Source organism: Ambystoma mexicanum, chromosome 3p (genome assembly GCF_040938575.1).
Source record: "Ambystoma mexicanum isolate Mex_15411 chromosome 3p, UKY_AmexF1_1, whole genome shotgun sequence".
NCBI lineage: Eukaryota > Metazoa > Chordata > Amphibia > Caudata > Ambystomatidae > Ambystoma > Ambystoma mexicanum.
In genome coordinates this window covers 682,356,621-682,384,106 of record NC_090925.1, presented here as the reverse complement: position 1 = coordinate 682,384,106, position 27,486 = coordinate 682,356,621, and the positions used below count along the sequence as shown (strand labels likewise).

At 48.9% G+C, this 27,486-nt stretch overlaps 1 protein-coding gene across 1 annotated transcript in view; it reads left to right on the top strand.

The window, feature by feature from the left end:
• SNCB (synuclein beta) overlaps window positions 1-27,486 on the top strand; it is a 223,585-nt gene that overhangs the window by 16,761 nt on the left and 179,338 nt on the right. Inside the window, exon 2 of the mRNA XM_069651475.1 lies at window positions 23,545-23,675. Coding sequence (XP_069507576.1) covers window positions 23,555-23,675 — 121 coding nt within the window. The 5' untranslated portion in view covers window positions 23,545-23,554. The remainder of the gene's footprint in view (window positions 1-23,544; window positions 23,676-27,486) is intronic.

Here is a 27,486-nt window from a genome sequence, read left to right as displayed (position 1 = left end):
ACAAACTCATTGCCATCCACTCTAACCATTTGTCGCTGCGCTACGCTGTTTGAGAATACATTATTTTCGGGGTTTACAAACCTTCCCTGGTCTTGAGGTGGTCCCGCGGGGGGTCCACCTCGGCCCCTTCCTCTCCCACCCGCCGGTTGACCATTCCGCGCCATCAATATGGGACACTCATTTTTCCAATGTCCTGTCTGCTTGCAAAATGAGCATTGGTCTATTCGCGGGGGTGTCCATTGCGTAGTGTTACCTGTAGGGTTTCTTACCTGGGGTTTCTGGCCCTTTGGTTTACTGTAAGGTGGTTGCACCAATTGTTGCATTAGCACCTTATTTTTTAGATTCCTATCTGCCTGTTTCTTACCTTCCATTTCTTCCTCTTCCTGTCGCTCGTAATATTTAGCCATCTCTAGGATCTGGGATGGGGTGCTTGCCTGCTAAGTACTCTCGCCCAATTTAAGTGGTTTCTTAATTCCTTTTCGTAAACCCTTCAAAAAGCCCATGGCGAAATATCTCTGACCCGTGGGGTTGCTAACAGACTGGCCACTGTGTGCCTTGAATGCATTTTCAAATTTCAGAAAATAGTCCCCAACTGTTTCTGCAGGGCCTTGTATAACTGCATCCATGTTTTCTACATTCACATCCACCTCTGGCAACACACTACTCAGTGCCCTTAATATTCTTATCCCTAGCGTTTTTAGGTCCTCTGGAATGGGGTCAGTTGGTTTCCGGTCTGTATCCTGTTTTTCTAACTCTGTCCAATTGATGGCATGCCCAGGGGGGTCCCGAGATCTAAAAGGTTCCCATACATCAGCCGGGGTCACAGCGGACATTACATGATCAATGTCCTGCAGAGTCAGGGTACACATTTTAAATAGCGCTCTCAACTCTTTGTAGAATCCCGCGGCATTGGTCCTAGGGTCTGGGGTGCTTTTTATTATACTGAACAGTTCTGCTCTAGTGAGAGGTACATAGACATATATTTTGGTTACCGTGAGGGTCTTGTCACTTGGGTCGTGGGCTGCTGTAACAATGGGCGCACATTCCCTCAGTGGTGCCATTACTTGGACCAGCTGGGCCCCTGGGAGAAACACTTCCAATAATTCTTTGAACAATCTACCCGTCCTAAGATCCTCCGCTTCCCAGTTCGGTTTATACGTTTTCAATTCAGCCTTGCACTCTCTCACCTTTTTGCAAACATCCTCCCGCCCTCCTGTTTCACATTCTGATCCCATTTTGTTCAAAAGCTCTTGCAAGCATACCAGTCGGGTTGCCTTGCTATGGGTGGTAAATAGATCCGTCCAATATCCCACCTTCCCTGGCTCCTTTTCATCATATATCCTTTTAACCAACGCCTTTCCCGTCGGTTTGGCATCATGCAAAGAGTGCTCTCTTCTACAACGTTCCTCTTCTTCCTCTTTTAACTGATCATCATAATCTTTCATAACTTTTGTTACCTCGTCAATGATTTGGTCATACTGGTGCCACAGAGTTGCCCGATCTTTCTCAGTGTCAATGGCCTTATAAATATCAAACAAACCCACGGGCCACTGGCGTTTAGCCTCATTCCTCAGCCATGCATGAAGAAGGTCACAATGCATGTTCATTACATGTCGAAATTCCTTCTTTTGGCAAGTATATAACCTTTGTTTTATCCCTGAGGTCGGGTTATCAAACACTTGTTGTGCCATGCGCTCTAATTTTGCATATTCAACCGGGGGGAAGAAGGGCCCCTGTCTAGATAAGCGCCCTACTTCCTGCTCCTCGACACCATTTGGGTCCATAGTACCAGTCTGGGTACCATATGGGGGTGGGTTTTCAGGGGGATGGGGTGCAGTCGGGGCAAGGTGCGTGCCGTTAGGCTGGGGTCTGACAGGTGTTGTTAATCGCAAAAGGTTCTCTGTCAATCTGATTGTATCCTGATCAGCCTCGCTGTCAAGGCTGACTATCTCTTTCTCTGGCTTGGGGAGGAGTGGGTACATGCCTTTACTGAATTTTATCAATGCAGCCCGATCCTCTACATCTAGCCGGTGTTCAAACTCTTTGTTATCTAATTCACATGCCTTCTCCTGTAAGGTCCGTTTTTGCTTTTTCCTATCCTTTTTATCTTGGGACATTTTCTGCTTTATCGCTTCTGTTCGCCACTGGCGAATAGCATCATGCTGGGCGGGGCGAACCCTTCTTTTTAGTAGCACTAATTCAAGATTTTCGATTATGGGTATACAAAAAGTGCCTGCTTTGGGCCATTTAAATTGAATGGACTTCTTTGTGTATTCCTCCCAGTTTTTACAAAATTGTACGGCCCCCAACCCATAATTGGTTAACATAGTGTAACATGGAGTGCCTTCAGCAGGCACATGCATAGGTTCCTCATTCTTATTTCTATCGCACAAATTCCCCATTATTAATTACAATATCCTTACTACAATCAAAATAATACGTACCATAAAACTGATACCAATGTGGCTTACCATCCACCAATACTTTCTGCAGACACAAAATGCACTCACCACACCAAGGAGACCTCCTCTCTGTCTGGTTCGTCTGGTCCTTGGCAGAGCAGTCGTTCTCTCCTTCTTCTTGATCTCCGTCTCAAGGGAGGACCGCGCTGTTTGCATTCAAAAGTGCGATAGTGTTTGGGCCCAGTTAAGTCGTCCACCGGAGACGGGAGCTCAATGGAAGGCACGCATCAAAGCGATGGACTGCATCTGCAAGGTCCGCCAGTCCAGGGACGCCAATCAGTCAATGCTAAAATTCACCAGGCGGAGGTCTCCATCAATAGTAAGTGAGTTCAACCATCATTTATTGCAATGCAAAACTTCTGCGGAAGGGCTGACTGCAAGATACACAATAGGGATGCTATCTAGAGTGAGCTACTAACATTACAGTGAGCAGGCTCTTTATAGGAAAACGTTTACATTGAGTCTTATGACTGGCGCAAAGCCCAGGCACGTCCTGACATACAGTTTCCTGCCAAAACACTTTTAGCTGTTATTCCAGCCCTTGCAGTGACATTTTACGAAGGCCGGACATTGCAAATGGTCATTACTCATATAGCTTATCTAAGCAAGTCCAAATATCCTTCAGGATGCACGTGTAATCTTTAACATGCGTGGTCGTAAAAACAAGCTAATTCATCACATTTGACATAGTGGGGAATTTGCAAACTACACATATCTTGCCGCGGTAGTGATAATAATATCCATTCATGGGCTGCTGGACAATAGCAGGACATATCTTTTACAGAATGACGCACAAGCTCTAACACAAGTTCCCCTTCCCACATATCCCAGAGAATAACAACTCCGAATATAGATACGCTTTATGCTTATGTTTCGGGAAAGAGTGCGGATGCTAGCAATCATCATTCATAGAGGAGACCCCAGGGTCAATGAATGCATGCTGACTCGCACGGCAGCTTTAGACAGGACGTGAAGTGCAAGAGTTTTAACAGACATTATTTATGTAGCCTTTACAGGAAAGGAAAACAGAGGGAAATTCCTAAGCCTTTGAGTAATATCTGTTCCAGGCGAAAACCCTGGGCCTCGTGTGCGGACACAAAAGCAGTTGGTTTAACATGGACATAATGCTATAACATGGGCAATGGGTTTAAGTCTTGCTGAGGCAAAGAAACATGACAATTACATGAATTTGGTATTTACAGTTCCAACATTAGCGTAGCCCCGGGTCTTTTCCAGACCTAGCAACACCCCTGCCTGTTAGGCCCTCCATCATGGCCAGTTTCCACTATGTGCCCTTACCCCACCATTACCCTCCTTTATTGGCATCTCCCAGCAACGTTTGCCTTCTATTGCCAGTTCTGGAGAAAAAAAAGGGAGAGCAATGCACCCTTGGGGTGGTGTACCGCCTTGATGGCACGCGAGGCTGCAGCCAGCAATGGACACGGCAGTAACCACTGTGCCAACCAAGCAGTGTTTGCTAGTTGGGGTGCCCTGAAATGCCAGGTGCAGCCCACCCCAGCCCTTCTACAAGCCGACAGGTCTGTGCGGGGCCTCTAAGCGCACTTCCTCTGGGAAGCTCTTAACGACACGTGAAAATTAATTATCATATGTGGGGCAATGATCCACTTTACACTTGGCATAGTGCTAGATGTGTACTGGCAGTCGTGCCAGGGAAATGGCTAACTGTGGCTGGGATTTGTACTTCTGCAATGCCAGGAGTGTGTCCATTGGAAGCCTCAGTGGTAATGTTGCCTTCACAATAGTGCTAAAATGGCATATCTTTGGTAATGGCTACTACATTGCCAATGTAGACCCGGTCCAGATGCCAACTATGGCCGACCTTTGGCCTGTCGCAATAGCAAGACTTACACCAGCATTAGCACAGGATCAAACACCAGCACACACCTGAGCTGAGAATTGCACCAGAGGCAGTGTTGAAACTAGCGTGAATCTGACAATTGCTCTAGCTCAGACACACTCTTCTGAAAACTCTTAAAAACCCGCCATTTGCATACTGCATATCACAATATTGCAGATCATGTCGTGATATGTCACGTCGTATGCCCTGATATGATATGAAGTGGCCTTCCCAGACAGCTCCCAGTTTGTTGTTCCTGGTTATCTATCACCTACACATTGCTGATAACCTCCCAGTTATCAGCAATGTGTAGGTGCCCCCCCCGCCTATTGACAATTGTATGAGGAAAGGTCGCATGGGAGCATGCATCAGAGATGTTCAGGGCGTAGGGTCCAGGGTATCCCAACAATGTTTTGTGGATTTGTTAATGTCAGAAGTCCTCAATAGGCCGAAAAAAGCGTTCTTGGAAGCGCCTGTCTTTAGGGGATGTGAATGAGACAGAAATGCATTTACCTCAAACATTACTAGAATTGGCTGCTGCCTTCGTTGGTGAAAGCAGCCGCATTCCTATGCAATGGAGCTCGCTCAGAAGAACCCTTCCCTTCAGGTCTCCTCTGGGTGCCCAGCCTGCAACCCCGCCATAAAGGAACCCCAGAACTCGGTGGGATGTACTTGACGGACTACAGTCCCCGGGAGGAGACGGGTTCTCTCGGCCTTCCAGCTCCTTGCCCCTTTAGTGGGAGCTAAGTCGAATTTTAACAGAATTATTTACATGCCTAAACCCAATACAGGACCTTGGATAGCGACTGCATGGAGCGGGGATTTTCACATCCATCCACGGCTTCTCGCACATGCAGCCGCGATCTCTAGTTCAGCACCCTGGACAGCACCGCAAGGGTTCTGCAACTCGCTCCCGGACTACAAGCCCTACCCATGGGTGGCTTTAAGCCCACTATATCTCATGAGACGACAACATCTGTGTCAGGTTGCTTCCCACCCCCTCGAAGCAGTGGCTTCTAAACAAGTACACGCCATTCGAACACTCTTGATTTACTGACTCCTTTATAGTTGTGCTTTACAGTGTCTCATCCTCCCGCCCCCAACTCCACCTTGCGAATTTCGATCTTCTAGTTTGACAACTGCTAAGAAAGATAACCCAGGGAGGCTTTAGGGGGGGGTTCTTGCCTACCCCTATTAGGGACGCAGATGCAATTTCTGGCTTGCTACAGAGCTCATAAAGCACCACCCTTCAGCCCCTCTCTTGCTCTTCCTGGTCAATACACACCACTGGAATCCTATGGAGTGGTTCACCATGGGTCTTCCCCTCCAAAGAGACACTAGGGGTGGGGTATGATAGGTCCCGACTCAATTTGCTGTTGTGGGCATCCATGAGTCCCCTGTTCTTGATTATCGCACGTGATGCGAGCATGATATGATAGGTTGATGATATGATAGGTTATTTCAGAACGCGCTTAATACCCAGAGGTTTCTAACCGCTGACTCAGGATTGAACCTGTGGTGCTCCGAGTCATCTTGCTTCCAAAGTGAGCACGTTGCCCCTGAGCTAACCTCCCGAGACCAATGAGACCCAACACTGGGAGTGGATTCCCTCCCTCTCCCCTTCTTCTGTTCTGACACTGCTTGCGGGTGCACCCAGGGATCTCTTCCCCCTTCCTTCCCCCTCTTTTTGATACTCGTCACTCATGCCCTCATGGATCCCCTCACTATACGTGCCTCTCTCTCCGACACACGCCCATGAGTCCATGCCTCCTATATTGCCCATGTTTCGGACACTGGTGGGGTGCATACATTTCCTTGATCTGACATTGGTTAAGGTAGCACTTATGAATCCCCCCTCCCAATATTAAACTGATAGGAGGTATTGCCATGGATCCGTTCTCCCCGATCTAATTGTCATGACGAAGACTCATTTTTCCAGACAAATACCTGGTTTTCTCCTGCCTCATTGTGACACTGGTCTTTGCCAAACACAACCATGTTTATCTTCTCACTCACTCCTACAGTGTTGGGGTGGGCACTCATGGGTCACTGCTCCCAATATGGCCCTTATGGAAGAGCCACCAGTGTGTGTATTTGTACAAACAATACTGGTGATCCAGTAGCCGCGGGTCCCTAGTGTCTGACCTGACACTGCTGTAGGGGGCTACTATAGTTCTTAAATTCCTCGTCTGACACTGGTGGCAGAGCCACTCATTGGCCCATTTGTTGAGGGGCTCCTATTTCACAGATCACATCAAGATGATGAGTGTACTGAACCAACATTGGTGCCACTGGTGGTGTAATGGGGGAGCATTGGTGGGTCCCTTCTGCCCGGGTACCACAATTGTAGTCCGAGTTCCTCCACTGCCCTTCTCCCAATCGAACATTGATGGTGCTTCTGGGTATCTTCTCTTGGATCAGACACTGGTGGTAGGTTACCCATGGTTCCTTATGCCGAATCCAGCCCTAATGGAAGGGGCATAGATCTTCTCCCCCACACTAATACCAGTACAGTCGGCACCCAAAGGTCACTTCTTCCTATCTGACAACATCTGCTGTCGGACACTGGCTGTGGAGCCTCTGTTTTCCTGATTGAATCTTGGTGGTGAAGGCATCGGTGGATTAATTGTCTTGATCCATCACCCATGGCAGAGGCCCCCATTTATCTCTTCTCTTGATCAAACTGTGGTAGTGGATGCACTGACGGGTCCCTTCTCCCATGGCATGACAGTGGTGGCACGGCCTTTCATGTGTCCCTTTTCTGTCACTCTAACACAGATGCGCAAGGGCACCCCTTGTATCTCTTCTCCAAACCCAACCCTGGTCCAAAGCAACCCAGTACCCATCTCCCTAATCATTCACTAGTGGCAGGCTTCCTATTACCTTCAGTCCATTATCTCGTACAGCTGCTTCTCTTCTCCCTCATTCTGATATTGGTGAAGTGCCCATACCTGGGTCACCTCTTCCATATGCCAGCGTGTTGGCAGAGGCCCCCATGTGTTGCTGCTCCTGTGGTATGACAACGGGTGAACATGCATTGGTTCTTCTGATCCATCTATCTTGGCAGGGGTGCCCATCAATCTCCCTTGGGCTGGCGCAGGTGCTGGAAACACTCGCGGGTACGGTACGTTTTTGACTCGGTTTCAACAAAGGTAGCAGGGGAAACCCCTGTGTCTCCTCTCCCAAGGCAGAGGCGGTGGTGGAACATGCAAAGGTTTCTCCGTCGGTCTGACCATAGTGGCACGGGCAACCTGATGTCCCCATTCTGGTGGTGGTCCCTATGGGGGGCGGAGAGGGGATAACTGCTGTATCCCCCTGCCACCCGCCCCCTCTCTGTATATATTTACGATTCGGGAGGATAGCTCAGCGGCAACATGCTCGCCTTGGAAGCAAGACGACACAGAGTAACACAGGTTCGATCCCCGGGTCCGCACTTAGAAACCTCTGGGTATTAAGCGCGTTATAAATGACCTATGATTTCAAATCATATCCGACACTGGGTTGGGGGGAGGCATTCAAAGTTTGCTAATGTTTACTCGTATTCTGAAAGGGTGTTTTGCTCAAGTGGTCGGATCAAGTTGTAGCCTGGCACAGAGCTTAGTCACCCAGCAATAAAAGTACTGCTCCAGGCAACATTTAGATACTGCTAGTTATTTGTTATAATCATGCATCTTGACATTGAAACTGTAAAAGGCATGACCAAGGATGTCCTGCACGTACTATGTCAAGAGAGGGGAATTCCCCTGAGTACACAGGTTAATAAGCCCGAGTTGCTGACCAGCCTCCAAGCTTGGGTTTAAGCAATGACCATTTGTTTGAAGGCCCCAAGGGACGGGCTATGCCTTGTGTACCCAAATGAAGAAGACCTTCAGCAGAGGTAGTGGAAGATAGTGAGGAAGACAGCACGAGCAGTGTTTCTCGCCAACCATGCCGCCGGGTGGCAAGCATGGTTTCTCAACACTGTAGAGTGTCAGTGAGGTCAGGGGCTAGTGCAGCATCCCACAGGTCCCAGACCTCAGCACAGTCTCTAAGGGGCCCAGTAATAGCTACGGCTGTTAATGAGGTAGCGGTTAGAAAGCTCCTGCTTGAGCAGAGGAGACTAGCGCTAGAGGAACAGAAACAGTGGGACAAAGTCTCTATAGAGCTGTGCAAGCAGGTGCTCCAAGAGAAGAAGGAGGCTAACAGATCCACCTCTAGCGAAAGCAGCATTAGTGGCTCGAACCAGAGTTCCTGGGATGAGCCTTGGCGGCACATCCCCAAAGACTTAGTGCACACTTATGAAGTGGGGAAGGATATATTTAACTGGTTTGAAGTGCTCACGCTTGCTTTTCAGCTACAGGAGGTGGACGAGGTACTGTGGGGTGCAGCCCTGATGAGTCACATACCGACCCAAGGGACTGATGCAAATCTTCGGTTAATTCCTGAGAAAAGGCCAGTTTATGAGAGCCTGAAGGCAGCCCTCCTTGGGAAGTTCTGTAAAACCCCATAAAAGAGCTTCAGAGAGCTTCAAAGAAAAGTGGGCAGACAGTTGAAGCGTTCACACACTTGTCGTTTAAATATCTGAGCGGGTGGGTGGCTGGCAACAAAGTTGACACATTTAAAGGGATGTACAATTTGATTGCTTGTGAGCATGTATTGAAGAATTGTGAGGTTGACCTACACATGCATCTAGTGGACAAGACTATCACAGACCCCAGGGATCCTGCAAAGGCTGCCGACAGGTTTGTGAGAACTTGAGTGCAGGTGAGCAGACCCAAACCGGAAAATAAATCTTCAGACAAAAAGTAAACAATGATGTGAAGGACTAAGGTCCAACCCACTCCTCTTCGAAGTCCTCAAAGGAATGAAGGGAAATCCCAAAACATTAGTTTAGCTGTACACACTGAAAAGAAGAGCGCAGGCATCCATCCCCTAACACTGGCACACATGCGTTCTCGCCACCCAAAGGTGGTTTTGTGTGTAAGGAGCTGGACCATAGGAAAGGGGATCCTGCTTGCAAGGGCTTACCCAAGCAAGGCATAGTGAATGTTGGACTCATGGAAGAGGCCATCATTAGTGTAGGACTCCTAGAGGAGGACTTCCCACTAAGGCAAGGAGTGTCTGAATGTGGATTGGTTACACTGATTGGGAATAGTACCGGGTCTCCAGAAGAGATCCCAGTTCCCAATAATACTCAACTCCATTTAGAATATGTGTATATCAATGGTACAAACTCCTGCGGTCCGAGACACAGCGGATACCGTCAATGCTGTCACCCGGCAATGGGTACAGCCAGGCCACTATATTGATGGGCCTGATTGTAGCATCAGTGGGTGTGACGTAAAGAGTGAGTGCCCCTTGGTGATAGTTGAGTTCAGCTGGAAAGGTGAAATGACCCAACCCCGGGTAGACTCTGTCCCTGTCTCGTTGTCAGTTGGGTAATGACCTTCCTGATCCTGATAGTTACAGCGGCTACCCGATCGAGGTCCAAAAAGATCACCAGATTGAACACTCTCAGAGCATTAGGGCCTGGAGTGCTTCCAGAGAGCTTGTTGTAAGGACCAGCATGGCTGGTAGACCCGAGGCCAGTTCCGCAGACTGCTGAGTCGCCTACTCCTGTGGGAGAGGGGCCTGTAGCCACTGAGTACCCTACTTTGGTAGCAGGGGACTCAGTGACTTCAGAGTTGCCTGGTGCAGTGCAGGAACCTGAGGTGGAGGACCAGGTGGGCGCAGATCTGAAGGACCTGCCCAAGCCGGATGAGTTTGCATCTGCTGGGGGCCCAGATCAGACTGACTTCTTCACATTCCAAAAAGTGTGTCCCAGTCTGGTGGGTCTGCCGAAGCAGGCGGAGGAGCAGGGTAAGGGCGAGGCCCCTGGACTGTTCAAAGTGTGCTGGGAGGATGGACTCCTGTACAGCGAGCCAACAAATTCTGAGAGCGAGAGCACCACAAGGTAGGTGCTTCTCCAGTCCCACAGAAAGGTACTTTAGGATTTGGCTCACCAAATTCCTTTAGCGGGTCACTTGGGAGTGACTAAGACATCGGACCTGTTGTTGGCGCACTTTACCTGGTCGCAGTTTGACGTAAAGGTTAAGGAATTTGTCCGGTCCTGCCCGAATTGTCAAGCTTCTGGCAAGTCAGGTGGTGCACAAAGGCCCACTTAATTCCACTATCCATGGTTGGGTGGCCTTTTGAGAGAATAGGCATGGATTTGTTGGTTCCTTGGATCCTGAAAACATCTCAGTGAACAGATACATCTTGGTGGTGGTAGACCATGCCACAAGGTACCCTGATGCTGTCCCTCTAAGGAGCAGCAAAACCCCCGTGATTGCGACAGCTCTGATCGAGATATTCTTCCGTGTTGGATTCCCCAAGGAAGTCATTTCTGACAGGGGATCAAACTTAATATCAGCATATATGAAGGCTATGTGGGAAGAGTGTGGAGTCACCTATCGGTTCTCTACATCCTTCCATCCACAAGCAAATGGACTTGTTGAGCGGTTCAATAATACACTGAAAGGCATGATAGGTGGCTTGGAAGAGCACCTGAGGAGAAAATGGGATATTCTCCTACCATGCCTCCCGTTCGCCTACAGGGAGGTGCCACAGAACAGAGTATGGATTAGCCCCTTTGAGCTTCTGTTTGGCCACCCTGTATAAGGTCTCCTCAGTATAGTGAAAGGGGGAAGGGAGGGCAACCCCTCACCCCCCACCCGAGATGTGGCGGACTATCTACTTGGCCTTCGGTCTAGAATGGCAAAGTACATGGAACAGTCAACGAAAACCCTAAAGGCCAGTTAGGAGCTGATGAAGCACTGGCACGACCAGAAGGCCACAATGACAGTTTATTCTCCAGGCCAGTGGGTGTGGATTATGGAGCCTGTCAAACCTAGTGCCCTTCAAGACAAGTGGACTGGGCCTTACTGTGTGCTGGAAAAAGTCAGTGAGTTGAATTACCTCATTGACGTGAAAGGACCTAAACAGATGTGCAGGGTCTTTCGCGTCAACCGTCTAAAACCCCAATATAGCCGGGATGACTTGGTCATGGCATTAGTGACTGATGAAGAGACAGAGGAGACTGATCCCCTCCCAGACTTCCTGCACACTGAAGCCCCAGTAGGGTCAGTTGAAGGTGTCAATCTTACAACGGACCTGTGAGAACAGTAACTGACAGACTGTCGCTGTTTTCTGGGACAGTTTGTCGGTCTGTTTTCTCTGACTCCAGTTCGTGCAGATTGGTGCACCCATGATGTGGACACTGGAGACAGTAAGCCGGCGAAGAGTAGGATTCACCAGATGTCTGGTAAGGTCGGGGACACCATCAAGGGGGACTTTCCAAGATGGTGTCCCTAGGAGTGATACAGCCACCCCACAGCCCCTGGGCTAGCCCACTGGTACCGGTCCCTAAAAAGACCAGTGGTGGGAAGACTGAAGTTCGCTTTTGTGTGGAGTACGGGAGGCTCAATTCTGTCATGATTACAGATGCTCACCCCATTCCTTGTGCAGATGAACTCATTGACAAGCTTGGTGCTGCCAAGTACACAAGTACCTTTTGCCTCACGGCACGGTTCTGGCAGGTCGGCTTGACAGATGGAGCGAGAGAGTAGTCAGCATTGTCAACCCCAGAAGGACATTATCAGTTCACTGTGATGCCCGTCGGATTGAAGAATGCCCCTTGCACTTTTCAGCGCATGGATAACCAGGTTTGGTCTGGTCTGGACAAATTCAGTGTTGACTATTTAGACAACATTGCTGTTTTCAGCCACACCTGGGAGGATCACTTATTCCACCTGAAAGTTCTTCAGGCACTGCAGAATGCAGGTCTGACTATCAAGGCCATGAAGTGCCAGATAGCACAGGGCACAATGACTTACCTGGCCACCTGGTCAGTGGAGGTAAGAAACAACCTCTCGAAACAAAGGTGCAAACTGTGAAGGATTGGGCCATCCCCACCACACAGGTGAAAGCCTTTCTAGGTCTCACTGGGTACTACTGGCTGTTCATCAAGGGATATGGGTCCATTGCCATGCCCCTGAATGATGTAAGTTCCAAAAGAATTGAGAATACGATAAATTGGTTCTGTGTCTGTATACCTTCTTTCAGGATTTAAAGATTGGATTGTGCAGGGCCCCAGTTCTGAATGTGCCAGATTATGGTCAGGAGTTCATTGTCCAGACAGGCCCCTGTGATTTTGGGATTGGAGCAGTGTTAGCACAGCTGAACTTCCAAGGGGTAGAGCAACCTGTCGCCTACATTATCAGGAGATTGAGAAAAAGGGGAATGAACTGGGCTGGCATTGAAAAGAGGCTTACGTGATTGTGTGGGCCGTAAAGAAGCTGAAACCCTACATCATTGTGTCACACTTTATGATCCAGACAGACCACCAGACTCTTCGATGGTTAATGGCCATGCAACGGGAGAACCCTAAGCTTCTGCGCTGGGCCATATCCCTACAGGGATTAGATATGGACATCCAGCACAAGCCTAACCGACCAGTAAGCTGAGCCCTGGGTACCAGTGTCCCCTCAGCAGCTAGAGCTGGTCCAGCAGCAAGTCATTTCAAGTCCTCTGAAGTGGGCGACGAGAGGGTTTTGCTCCCTCCTTAGAAGTTTTCATCTTCATTTCTATGGCAGAGGACTTCAGGCAGACTGTACCACAATAAAGTTATTCTTCTTATGTCCAAAGATGATTGAAATTAAGGTGGAGGCTGCCCCTTATATACTCATTTAGCCCCAGTGGACTGGTCCCTTTCAAGCCTTCCATAATGGTTCAATCCCGGCTGCTGTGACAGGAGTCTTTGCATGGAGATGTCGGTTCTAGAGTGCTTTGTCTGCAGGCAGTGGGAAAGCATGTAGGAAGTGTGAGCCTCCTGAGCAATTCCAAGATGGTGATATCCTTCTCCTGTCTGTACCTTACCTCTAGGGTTACTCTAGCTCTTTGCTCTCCCATGTCTGCCTTACAACAAAGAGACTCCAGTAATTACCACCTTAGTGTGACCGCTCCATTCTGGTGGCAGGATTTTCCTTTGGAGAACTGCCCCTTCCTTACTGTCTGAAAGTTGAAGGAGGCACTAGAAACCAGGGTGACACTAAAATGGCATCCAGGGGAGTGATGGCCAGTTCAACTGGTTATTCCTCTAGGTTCCATATCAAGCGCGATACATCCTCTCTTTATATTTTACCATCAAGCCTTGGGGATGTACATTTACATATAATTTGTATCTGGGTTGCCACGGTTAAGGACAGCCCCTGGCATATGGATCTTTTAAATCCAACAGACTCCTTGGAGGGATTCACATGCTCCTCTGTAATGGCCATATTGCCAAACTACAAGGCAGGGTAACATGTTTGCACTATACTTTTCCAGCATGGAGCGTTATGAAATTGAGACTTGAGTAGCAGACCTCACTTTCTGAGGAAGAAGTTCCAGCATCATTCTGTGTTCCAAAAATTAAAAATGTTCCGAATTGTCTACCCGTCTAATGCTTTTGGTCACAGGCATCGCAACATGAATGATATGCTGCTGGCAAAGGTGCAATGGATTTAGGGAGCGATCCTTCCACCCTTGAGGCTCCTCCCTCAGGAACTCCCCCATCACTCGGACATGAGCCAGAATGCTTGTACTTCAGAAAGTGTCAGAGGGTGCTTTGAAACAATCTGTGGCCATCGACCGCAACATGGGCCCTTTCACTGCATGTGTGGACTGTCCCCGAGCCCCCAGTGGCACCATTTCCTGTCTGCACTGCCCAATCAGTGCTTTGAAGCAGCCTATGTGGCATACAGTATTATAAAAACCACAAATCAGAATAGCAAATAAATTGAGGAGCACAAGTTCATTTTGAGTGAGGCTATGTCTGTGTTCTATGACAGAAGTTTATTCGGCAGCATCCTTGACCAGTTTCACCATAAATGTATACTTGTTTTCCCAATTCTGAAAAGGCGATGTTTGATGCCACATTCAAGTCACACGTGGTGGTGGTTGCTTCCCATGATGGCACTGGATTGCTGGGACAGAATGCCATCTGTGAGGGAAGACTAGCCTGAGCTTTTTTGGTTTTGTAACCTAAAATGATGCTGGTAATTCTGCCTCTCAAAGTGGGCTCTGCTAATCCGACTCGCGTTCAAAAATGCTCCATGCTGTAAAGTATATTGCAAACATATTACCCTGCTGTTCCAGTCTGCTAAAATAGCTCAGAACTTGCCTTTTAGCTTGGCAACCTGAGACTTACAAAGTAACAAGTAAATAAATTCCTGTAAACAGACTGATGGAGCCCAATGTTCCAACAGCAAAGGACTGCTTTTAACTGTGGGCAGCCCCGATCCGAATGATAGTATTGCATTCTCTGATGGCTTGGTGGCAGGTTGATATCTAAATATAAGGCTTGTCAGGTTTATACATGGTGCACTCTAGGAATCTACCTTTATACTAGCAAAACCCTTTGGTGTTGTGTTATTGTCAACTTGGTTTCTAGTCACCCTTCTGTCAGGGTCTTCTGTGTATTCACTGTCTGGAACTGATTTTCCCCCAAAACAGACAGTTTGAGCTCAGTCCCAGAAAATAAAGCTTTGTTCTCTGGGAAAGACTCGGCATCTTCCAAGAGGACGACATCTGCCCCCATACAACAGGCAGAGGCCTGTACTTTCAAGAACAGGCTCTACCAGCCATAAGGAAATTAGACCAATGTGCTAATTACTAGAGACTGTTCCATAAAGGGCAGAGGAGTGAGTATCTATGAGAGGAGTATCCATCCAGAGAAAGATCCCACCATCTTAGAATCTCCCATAGCTATCACACTTCCCATGCCCCCTCCTCACTTCCTGAATACAAAGCGAACTGGAACAGGCATCACCAGAAAAATACACTGTTCACTGCAGCCAGGATTGAACCCTTACAGCGGTCTTGAAATGGGCTGATCCAGTGTGAAAACTTGACTAAATAAAGGGGTGAGACCATCCTTTAATTGAATCATCTGTGGACATCAGAGCAAAGATTTTGTCTGGACCTCTATTGGAGGCCAGTCTTCCCAAAGTCCTCTGCCATATAGGTGAAGATGAAGGGTGAAAGAAGCTTCCCTCACCCATCCTCTAGGAACGTTTAGGGTTAACCTCTATGTGGACAAGGCTTACCTGCTGACTGAGCACTAGAATGAGGATCCTTCTCAGTGGAGGTGCAATCCCTGGCAATTGCTCTCTGGTAACCTTCCTGGCTGAGAAGGGCAGAACAAGTACTCCCCTATCTATGTAGACCCTTGATGAGGTCACTCAGCAACACAGGCATCAAGGAACAGTTCTGGGGGCTGTTTCCTGCCTTGATCCGCTTTCAAGGACAATTTGGTATTACCCAAATTGACCTTTTCAAATTGACCTTTTGTCCTAATTGACCTAATAATAGTGGAACTAATTGACCTTCTGCATAATAGACCTTTACCCGTATCTTAGCTCTTTTATACATGTGTGCGGTGGGTTTGGGATGATAAATAATATAAGGGGATTGGGTGGGGGTTGCGTGGGGTTTTTGGATTGGGTGGGCAGTTGCGGGGGGTTTCCCCCCGCTTATATGTCCTAATTGACCTAATAAAATAGATCAATTTTCCCATGACCAATTCTCCGGTGATCAATTGTGATTAGAGCAATTTGTATACATCCGACAAACTGTTTTCAAGTAATTGTTGAGCCTCTGCAGTTCCCTTGGAGCTGCTTTTGACACTCGCCCTTTTCAATTCTATTTGAGCCGTCAAGCAAATGACTAGACCATCGCCTGCCTGTGCTTTACCCGTTTTGGAGCTGATCACCTCGAGGTGCTGACTCAGCCAATGCCTCCCTGTTCTTTATCTGATTTGAGCTGATCACTGCTGCACGATAGCACCACCTCACTGGATCGTCTCATGCCAACGTGACCATTTAGATGCATCCAAACCATTTTAAACCACTAAACCAACTGAACACCGAATTAACCAATTGTAAAGCACCAAGAAGCTTCTTTCCAGACTGTTGAGACCCAAGAGCAAAGCTAAAAGGTATTTGACTATTTGACCCAGTGACATTTAAGGCCCCACTCCTTACCTTTTAAAGACATCTTGGAACATTGCTGCTGAAAGTATTGCCTGCTCCCCAAGTCTTCTGACCCAGAGTACCCAGAAGTCTAAATATGATGGGCCTTGTTATGAATGTAATGGTAATTCGGCATTAAATCTTCTGAATTACTGCCAAACTAGATTACTGTTACCGACACTTGGTCATGTGGATTTACCGTGGGCTTACAAGTGGTGGTAGGGAGGTGTTGGATCCCCAGTTTCAGTGTCCATAGGACTCCACAGGGATTTCGGCAGAATTACCAGCGCAATAATTATGTCATCTGCAATACAACTATTTTCCCAATTTTTGGCATTAGTGTGGAGGATTTACCTTCAGCCTTTGTGGATGTGAACCCTCCACCTTAACACCAAACATGTAGTATGCGGTAATGCAGCAGTACGGGAATTACTGCTGTTGACGTTCCCGCACCGCTGTACTTGTAATGAGCTCCGTATGTGTCGTCTCTTACAGGAGAGGGTTATAGTATTTTTGATTGGTGTTTGCGTGGAAGTCGTATTCCAAAACTTGGGGAGGGCCCCATAATGAGTAACCGTGTGCTAGAGGCGTTCCTCTCACAAGGATAGGTTTGAGCCCTGTACCTGCTGTCTATGATTTTGGCCATGGTCAACTCTCAGGAAGGTTTCTGTAACATCTGTGCCAGCTCTGTGGTCAGTCAGTGTAGAAGGTGTGCAGTGTGTCAGGAGGATTTGCCGGTGGGGCAATGTGGGCACCAGGGTATCAGTGCCTTATAGTTCCTGTGGAGGAGTGGCGTAATCATTAAAAACCCTCTTTATATTGGAACTGCAGTTTCTTTAGGAGTGGGTGGCAATCTGCATGCGCCGCATCGCACACATTGTAATGCTGGTGGCCTGGTTTTGGTCCAGATTGGCCTCTTGGGAGGATGCTCAGCTGAGCATTGGAACCAGCCATTGCTAGGGGCACAGGGTATCCACTGGCCCTGGCAGCCAGTTCGTACCCGGCAGTGTCACCGCTCTGTTCACATTGCCCACTGACCTAAATGGAAAGTAGCCGCTTGTGCTGTGTCCACATCTTTGGACCTTGGCCCCCTTTGTTACCGACTCAACAAACCACTTTCTACATTGCCCCAAACTCCCAGTGTGTGTCCCCTGGTGCCAGATCCTGGTCTCATCTGGTGCTCTCTTGCTCCCTATCAGTGCTTATCAGTGTGGTATGTCTTCGCTGCTGGGCCTGCTGGTAGGTCAGTCCATGTCGTGGCCAATGACCCGGACCCTCTGAGCACCAACCAACCAGTGTAGCAGCGATGGCTGGTCCAGTGCCCCGATTCCACATCAGTGCCCACCAAAGCAGCAACCAAGTCTTATCCATTGATTAAACCTCCCTTGTGTGTACCCGGTGCTGCCACCAAATGTATACAGTGCGCCCTGCCCCCCTCCAGACCCTCTGGCACCCTTTGTTGCCACAACTGTTTCTCCCAACGTATCTGGTGACTCCCACATCGTCACTATTTAGCGTGTCTTTGACACCCCTTTTCTGCATGCCAGCTAGCATACACAGGACTTTTCAAGTGGCCCCGAACCACCTTCCAGTACATGCCCATGCTGCAGCCATGTCTGATTCCGGACCCCTTCGCTCCTCCTAGTCTGTAGTCACCATGCACACCCAATTCCCCGTCGGTTCACCCCTGTGCCCAAGCCTTCTTCATGCAGTGATTGTCAGTGGAGCAGCTGCATCCGATGGTGCCCACTGATTTCCCGGACACGGCGTCCTCTGCATGGCGCGCAGTGCCATCTGATGCCACGTGGGTACCCTGTGTTCCACCAGCACCTCTATTAGCTCTTACCCAGGAGCAGGGTAGTATCTAGTGTGCCAAGAGTCTGGGGGCTGGTGGGGAACTATGTGAAAGGTCCTGGGGTTTTTTGTAAGGTGGAAATCGACATTAACCCAATGTGGGGTCAAGAGCTCACTAGCCATCTTCACGGGCTTCCATGGCCACGTGCTATGATTCCAGTCCAGCCCAGAGCAGTTGCCGCTGGTGAATTTGCAAAACTGAGGGGTGTAAATGTTTTCCTTGAATTGAATGAAGCGAGCACGCCTAAACCTAACACAGCAAAGTTTTGGCCTGTGCTTTCCCTCAGAAATTATTTTAACTAATGGGTTGTAACCGTGCATTCCACAGCAAAAAGTTCAGAAAAATTGGGAAACAATGTAGATGAACACTGCGTTCTGTGGGGCAACACAAGAAACACTCCAGCAATAAACAGCAACATACGTGTTGAGGCTAGCTGTCCCCAAAGAGAAAACAGGAGGCCTCTCAAGAATATATGTCAGCGTTGCCCCGCTATCAAGCAGCTCCTGTCCCAAAGCAAATCATGAGGTATGCCATCATTGCCCCTGTGAAATACATTCTGACAATGCTAGGGCAACACAAAGCGTCCCAACACTGTCCTTGCTGTCCATCTTTCATGCTGCTACTGCCTAACTCTAATCCTTCAGTCTGTCTCAATATATGCCAGGGTTGCCCTCTGTTGTGCATCAGGTGGATCTCAGTGGCCCGAAACTGCACCTCTGCCCCGGACACATAGAAGCATATACATATATACATGCACAAACACATTCACGCAAACACACATGCAAACAAACCTTTTTTTTTAGCACATGTATTTTCATTTTTATGAGCATAAAAGCCATGCATGGTTACTTATTTCAAAAAAGACATTGAAAAACTTGAAATCTCCTTTAAGGGATCTCTAACCTGCGGATGGACTCATGTTTTGGACTATGACTGCCAGGATCCCTCACTACTTAGTATGCTATTAAGGGCTGATGGTAGTTGTTGTCTAGAGGCCCCTGCCTTAAACTGTCCAACACATCTTAATAAGTACAATACACCCCCAGAAAAGCCTTTGTGAATAAACCTGCTTGCCTTGCTTGTAGTCATTATTTCACAGAGGGCTTCATCATGCACACAACGTTGCACATGAAACACGCATCTGTAATATTTCAGGAGAGCTGAGATTGCTTTGAGGAATGGGCTACCTCTGTTTGGTTTGCCATGCCTGCTGTAGGGGGCACAAGCACACCAGAACTTCAGGGGTGGGGAGCCGACTAAGGCTTCAAATAGTGGCGTTGTCAGTTGATACTCCATGGTGGATGCATTTTACTATCATCACTTGTAAGACTGAGTGACACTACAGTGGGCGTGTCCTTGAGGTGTCAGTGGGCAGTCAGAAGGGAGGTCCTGGGCAACCGTAATGAATCTGGCGGCCCTGAATTTGTGCCATTGGTGTAGTGTCTCCTAACATAGCATCACATAGCGTAAAACCATGCAGCATGGCACTATAAGGCATACAAGCTGGCAAAAGAATGTTATGCAGGGATATAATCAATAATCTGTAGACAACGGTGATGTTGCTGCAATGAAAAAGGTTGCCTGAGAAGTTGGGTGGTATGCTAGGCAAGATATGATAACAAAAACCCACCTCAAAATCATTATATCTCCCACCCCAGCAGACAACCCATCTCGACACAACTCCAGCACCAAAGCAACACATTTATTTTTATTAGCATTTTTAAAGCGCTCACACAGCCCGGGGGCATTGAGGTGCTGTTACAGAATTTTTGTTGTTGTTGGTTTGGTTTCATATTTATAACGCACTTAAAAGTGCTGACCCGGGATCGAACCTGTGTTGCTTCGTGTCGTCTTGCTTCCAAGGTGAGCACATTGCCACTGAGATATCCTCCCCGGGGCTGATGGTGAGCACATTGCCACTGAGATATCCTCCCCGGGGCTGATGGTCTCACATGTTACATACACAATGGAAAGTACGCCACTTGAAGACACACATCTACATTAAATTTCCCCATGCAGCGCACCTACTCATCACAGACAGACAACAATGCAACTGTCCACAATCCTTAAATACCACTATGCCAGAACCCACAGATAATCACACAATTTACATTAGCAATCATGAGCGTACATCAACCCCTGCTCCTGACAGTTCACAAAATATCCCAAACATTCACACCACAGAAAGCTCTGTATTTTTAGCTCTGCCCCTATCAACATTGCAACAATTCAGCCATACCGTGCTCCTCTGACCATGAAGCTCCAAGAGCCAGAGAAAACAGCAGAAAGGGAGCACTTCAAGAGCAACATAACATTGCAGTTGTAATTGGTTATTTATAACGCACTTAATACCCAGAGGTTTCTAAGCGCAGACCCGGGGATCGAACCTGTGTTGCTTTGGGTCGGCTTGTTTCCAAGACGAGCGTGCTGCCCCTGCGCTATTCTCCAAAGACATAACATTACACTGCTCATTAAAGTGTTTCGCTCATTCGCCTGTTACAGCCAAAGCAACTTCAGTGAATGGCAGCAACAGGGGAGGAAATTGACGTTGATTCTACCGCAATCAATCTGCTATACTGGACTCTCTGGTGCACTCGCTGGCTAGTGAGAGTATATATCTGCCTATTGAATCAATTGTTATGAGAGAGGGAGAGCCGGCAGAGAAATAAGCTAATTCTAGCTGGTGGCCTCAGGGGCCACTAACAGAGAAGCACGAGGGGACACAATTTTTCAAATAGTGTGAACTTAATCACTTCTAAGGACTCCAATGTGTGTGGTTAATGCGCAGTGAGATTAAATTATGTGTCCAGGATCACCCACTTTGGTTACATGGTGAAGCCAGGATTTTAGCCACCTTGCAATTTAGGCACTTAACCACACGCTTTCTTAGGTTCACTTGGTACAAATATTTAAGGTTTGTCTTTCAAGGACTAAAATAATAGTGTATTTTAGTGATTACTTACAAAATATACACATCGCATACTAAAGAAACATGACAATATATAAATCTGTATGGAAACATGTTAAGGAAAACAAACATTGTCGCCATGTTTCCGCATTCTGAGTGGAAAACTACAAATCCCAGAATGTAAAATGATGCAAGTTCAAACTTTTCCTGTTTCACAGCACTATAACTTCAGCACTTGTGTAGTAAGGTCACCCGAGTATAGAGGTTGAATTTGTCTCAAACTTCCAGTTTTCTGTTACACTAATGTAAAGAACATTTGTGTATCCACATAGAAAGCAAACTCTATTTTGCATGTCAAGCTGGTAGACATCATGGATACAGATATATCTTTAAAGGGAACTTTATTGAATTTCTCAATTGAATTATCTTGGTAGCAGACGCAGATCTGGTGGGTGAGTGGAGTGGGGTGGGATCTTTCACTTGAAATGTCCCATCACACTGTCAATTGAGTAAACAGGCATTCCTTAGAAAGGTGCTGGTAACAAAATACCACTGCCCAGGTGGTCCCTTAACCCACTCCGAGGACTTTAAGTGGGCCAGGACTAGCCAGGACCAAGCCTTGGCATTCTCCAGAAAGGGCTACATAGCCAGGGCCCTCCCGGGGCTCACCACTGACTAACCCCAGCCACGGAAACACCTCAGGCAGTCTGTGTAGCTGAAGCACTGCACGGTTACATGGGCTGCCTGCAGGTGTCAGCACTTTGTTTTAGAGACAAAGAAAAGGCATTTTTTCTAACCAAAGTATTCTGCCTGATGACTCTGTACTCAGAAACAGGAGGCAGGCTGGAGGTCCCGGCTCCTTTATTCTTTCTGAATAAAGAGTCATCAAGCAGCATGAAAGTCCTTGAACCAAGCCCTCCTCCTGTTTCTGAGTACAGTCATCACCAGTGCCTTAAGTGGCACTGGAAAATGAGCCGGGGCTCATTGATGGGGTGTGGACTAATGGTGGCAGTGTCAGCTGATTGCTCGTTCGGCTACCGTCCCTTGACGAGCCCTGGCTTATTGGACCACAGGCAGCCCTTTGTAGAGATCAGCACCCTTCTCCCCTCTGCATTTATTACCTAAAGTGATGCCTGGTGAGGGACAGCACCACACGTTTTCAACCCTAATGGTGGTGCTCACCAGGTATTCGTCTAGCTAAGAGATGCAGCGATCACTTGCGAATGAGCGGGAGGTTCAAGCTTTAGGAAAAAAAAGGCCTTTGCTTCCAGCAGCCTCAACTTTTCTTCTATAATGGTGGCGCACAGGCATTTCTTGATTAAAGGAAGAATCCTCACAGGTGCCGGCGCCACCATTATGCGGAAAACAATTTTTTTTTCTGAAGCCTGAAGCTCTCGCACATGAGCGAGAGCTTCAGGCTCTAGAAAAAAATGCTTTATCCTCTAGCGGCAGCGGTTGCCAGGGGACATTAGTGAGCCCCAGCAGGGCCCCACATCCGAACCATATTTCTGAAACCTGCCAGGGCTTAAAGCCCTGGTCCTCACGCAGCAGACAGACCTTTCACTCAGGAGTCCGTGGTTTTTAACCACACCTCTTCTTGAATGAAAAGGCTGCCTGCTGTGTCTGAGAGCTGGGGGCACTGGTGTGACACCTGTGCGCCCAGTCGATCATTTTGCTTTTGCTTAAAAGGAGGTGTCGGGTGCACCAAAGGTAATAATGTTAAAGGAAATGTATACCGCACCCTATCACCAGGACTCCCGTTAGGGGGCGTGGCCTAAGAGGTCAGGCCCCCTACCGAGAGCGCCCCCTGCCCCCCCCTGGATTTAGCATCCCACTCCCAAGTGCTGCCCACCACTGCAGCAGTCTGGGCCTGTCTTGTGTCCTCGACACAGCGTTGCTACACAGCACCGTCTCATGTCGGGCAGAGCCCCGCCGCTCCCTCTCAGTACCCACTGATGCCACAGTCACACCTTACCCAGTGACCGTGGTGCATGCTCCACTGGTACCCGCCGATGCCAGAGCCATCTGTTATCCTGTGCCCCGGCTCCCCTCGTGGAGGCCCACCCGCCCCTAGCCATCTGTTACCCGGAGCCTCCTAACCCCCAATAGGTCGGGGAGCCTCGCCTGACAATGCTCTGTGAGTGCCCGGCGCGGGGCGTGTGTGATTCTCTCTTTTTTAATGTACATCGCCAGGTTTTGGAGAATTAATTGGCGTTCTAGAGGAGCAAAGCCCGCGCCCCGCCTCCTAGTCTGCGAAATGAGGTCAATGCCCAGGCAGCGATGGTGGATGGTGGGGGCGGGGAGAATAGCATTCAAATATGATTTGGGAAGCGCTGTTGTTGGTAGAGAGAACGTGGAGATTTCCTCAACAAAGAGGGTGCGCCCGTTAACCATCCATGTAACCCCCCTTTCTGTCTCTCTCTCCCCCACAGAAAGCTCGCCATGGACGTCTTAATGAAGGGCTTGTCGAAAGCCAAGGAGGGGGTGGTGGCCGCCGCCGAGAAGACGAAGCAGGGGGTGGCCGACGCCGCCGAGAAGACCAAGGAGGGCGTCCTCTACATGGGTAAGGATGGGGCGCCTTCTAGGCGCTCACTCTGTCGTGGGGGCCGGGTTGTGTGCTGCGGGGAGCAGAATCATGCCAGGGCCCTTAAGGGGTCATGGCCTAACAGGCAGCATTTAGGTGCGGTAAGTGTTACCTCTTAATTGCAGCGCAGTCCACCCCTCCTGCCAGACCAAACCACTCTAAGAGCCCCAACTCGACTTTGCAGGCCACTCAAAGCACTGGAGATGTCCCAGCATCTCTGAGTATGGGCCTGCCTTGGTAGTGTATCAGTACAAGGCAGGGTCGGACTGATGCATAACATTGTGTCGGGCACAATGAAAAAGTGGCCAACAATTCAAAATGGCAATTTGTTCCTTTTGTTACAGACTGAGTAGTACCCAAGGGAGAGGTTTCTGATAAAATGTGATGTAAATTGTGAATTTTAAAGAATTTGCATGCAGTAAAACTGGTGGAAACTACTAGCAGCATGATGAAGTAACTTATCAAATTGGCCCACATGGGCTCAACCATTGCCCCACCTTCACCCCAAAAAACAGGCCCACAGTAGCATTTTCTGTTTTTGGTTCGGGCATGGCCCTGTTTCCCTATAGGCCAGTCCGAGCCTGGTACGAGGAGACGCAGGTCGCGATTGATGTGCACTGACAAAGCTCAGGATTTTTGCCAACCTCAGACAATACGACGTTCTACGATGCCTTGCTCTAGAACTGTGGTCATGTGTGCTCCTTTTTATTTAAGCCAATCGGATGCCTTCCCCTCCCGACTGCCGGTGCCGCACTACTAGGCGGCTGCCCAATATGGCTTTTCCCTACATACCCTGTCTCAAATCAGGACTGAGATGCTTCTGATCTCTGCCTTAGGCCCAGTACTTCAATGACAAGGGGTAGTGGAGGTCAGGGTTGGTGTGCCGTCTGGGTGTGTAGGTGTATGTGTGGGCGAGAAATATTCAGGTGCATTGAAGAGCTCTGTACGAATCCCACTACTGAACAACAGGGGTTACTGTGGGTTTGGAATGAGAGACAGTGCCATAGGAGTGTGTAGAGGCCTAGTGAGCAAGCCACAGCAGCAGTGTCTCTGCCCTACCCATCTGTGAGTGCTACTCTCGTGTGATAGTGGCAGCACGCAGCAGAATGAAGAGGCCACACACAGTGAATGCTGTTATGGCTTCTGAGCCCTTTTGGCGGGCTCGTCCTCCTTTACAGCCCTACGTAAAGCCATGTCATGGCCTAGGTGCCATGATGTGTTCAGTGGGGGCCCACTGGTCTTCTTGTCCCACCGGAAGTCCCTTTCAGTCTGGACATCACATCCATCCCCCACTTAGATCCAAAGTTCCCAGGATCCTCCTTACTTCCAGCTCGGCGATATTCCTTGCAGCGCTTATCCTTACAACCTGGTGGGTGGCAGGCGGTGTTCTCCTATCGCGTGTTGGGGCTGGTGTCTCTGCCTTGGGGGAATCGCGTCCTTTCATCGCCAGGAATATTTTTCATTTTCGATGAAATTACTTAGAAAAATACAAGGGCATGATTAAGGTGTTAAAAGGGGTGAGGAGGGTGTTGGGATCGGATTAATAATATAGGCACGGCGTGGGCTTGACGGGGGCCCAAATAGAAAAAAAAAGTTTCAAAGAGTTTTTTAAGTGATTTATATCAGAAAAAAAATACTTTGAAAAAAAAGTGGTCACTGAAATGACATAGAACTGGCTTGGGGCATTATCATCTTGTGGGGTGTTGGTGGCTCGTGGTGTGGCGGCATCCCCACCGGGCTGTGTCCGGAGATCAGAGGGGTTTGGACTCCCTTCGGTTTCACTCAGCACTTCTGCGGTGTCTTTTTGCTAGTGGCTCTTGTCTGCTCTTCTTGTCTGGTGTCCTTGGTTCTGGCTGGGTCTCGGGGTTAGTCGTGGTCACATCTTCCTTCCATATGATGAATTGCAGGTAACCACTTCACTGTCCCTTTCTGCTGTGATCATTCCATGGTTGGCTTCCACCACGGTCCAGGTTTGGGACTCATATGTTGGCATAATTTTTGCGTGGAGTGTCCTTGTCTTAACTAGCACCAAGTCCCCCAATGACCGATCATGAGGTTGGGTTCTCCTGGTCTGGCTTTCTCTGGCATTGCGTTCTTTTTTTCGGCGTTCAGTCTCTTCCTCATCTGCTGTTGGGGCCTCCCAGCTCTCGTGCGTTGGTACCCCGAACATTAGGGCTGCAGGGCGTATCTGCGTAGACAAGTGCAGAGCCTACTGGTATGACAGGAGGAATCGGTACATTTCAGGCAACCACGGGGTGTTCCGAGCTATCCTCACCACCTTGTTGATGTATGCCAGGAATCCTTCGGCGTCACTGTTTGCTTGTGGCCAGCAGGGAGTTATCCAGCGATGCTCAAGTTGTCGAGGAACTTGTGGAACTCTTTCTCCTTAAACGATGTCCTGTTATCACTCTTGACTCTCTGTGGTAGCCCATGTATGATTTGCTGCCTGACTGCAAACTCCTCATCAGGGAATTCACACCCTATCGCCATTTCCCTGAGCCTTGCATGGAAATCGTCAACCTTTTCTGTTGTACTTTGAGTTCCGCTCATTTGAAATCTCTCATTGTCTGGGTTGAGTTGAGGTTTGAATTTGTTGTTGAATGCTGCTCTGGCTGCTGTGTAGTCGTGCTCGGTGCCACAGTTGGGCATTGTATTGAACAGGCGTAATGCTAGTTTCCCAAGGTTCAGCATTAGGAGCACTCTCCTGTCCTCTTCCGCAGTGATTCTCCCTAACTTTAGGTGCAGTTCAAACGGTTGTAGCCACACCTCCCATCTCATGCATACGGTTCAAATGGCCACATGAACCTGCCTTGGGAGCAGTGTATCCACGTGGCTTTGTCTGGGGCCAGCCCCTCCCCTTCAGCCACTGCCCTGGCTGAGTTGTGCCTCATGGTGTTTGTCTGCCATTTGTCCTTTTCTGCTGCTGCTTGTTTAGTATCTGCCAGCCGTGTTTGTATGGCTTGTGTCTATCTTTTGTGTAATGTACCTTTGTCATCGTACGTTTTCTGCCCTCTATGCATGTGGCAGCCCTACTTTGTTGTCCGGAGCGGCTAGCATGGGCCGCGTGGGTAGGCCTCCAGCTTTCCTTTGCGTGGTGCCCTCTGCTCATATGTTGCGCGGCTTGTCCTCCTCGTGCTCGGAGAGGCCGGGCGCGATCTGCACAGCACTGTCCCTTGTCGCATGCCTCATGATCGATAGCAGGTGACAGGATGCTACTTGCACTGGCGAGCCCTAGCTCCTGCACCCACAAGCTCCAGTCTGCTCCGAGCTCCTTGTGGCCACTCACGGGATGACTGGCAGCAGCAGCGTCTCGGGCCACCGCTTGTCCAGCGGACTCCCTTGGCACCACCAGTGCTGGTGGATGGTGCAGTGTCTTTGCGGCGGGATCGCTCAGTACCACCGGTGCCAGCAGATGGTGCAGTGTCATTGGGATAGCCGTGAGGAACGAGCCGCTCATCACCGATGTTAGGCGTAGCGTCTTATTGATCATGGCAGCACGCTGCAGAATGAGGACGCTACGCACAATGAGTGCCGTTATGGCCGCTGACCCCGTTTGGCAGGCTTGGCCACCTTTATTGCCCTACATACAGCCAAGTCATGGCCTTGGCGCCATGACGTGTTCAGTGGGGGCCCACTGATCTTCCTGTCACCCCGGAAGGCCCTTTCAGTCCGGACATCACACCATCCAGTCTGCTAACATGGCTATTTTGTCATGTTACCGCCATGATCGCATGCCAGGCAGGCTCTTTGGGTTCACTCTGTGAAGAGACCGCGTCCGAGGCAAATTTTG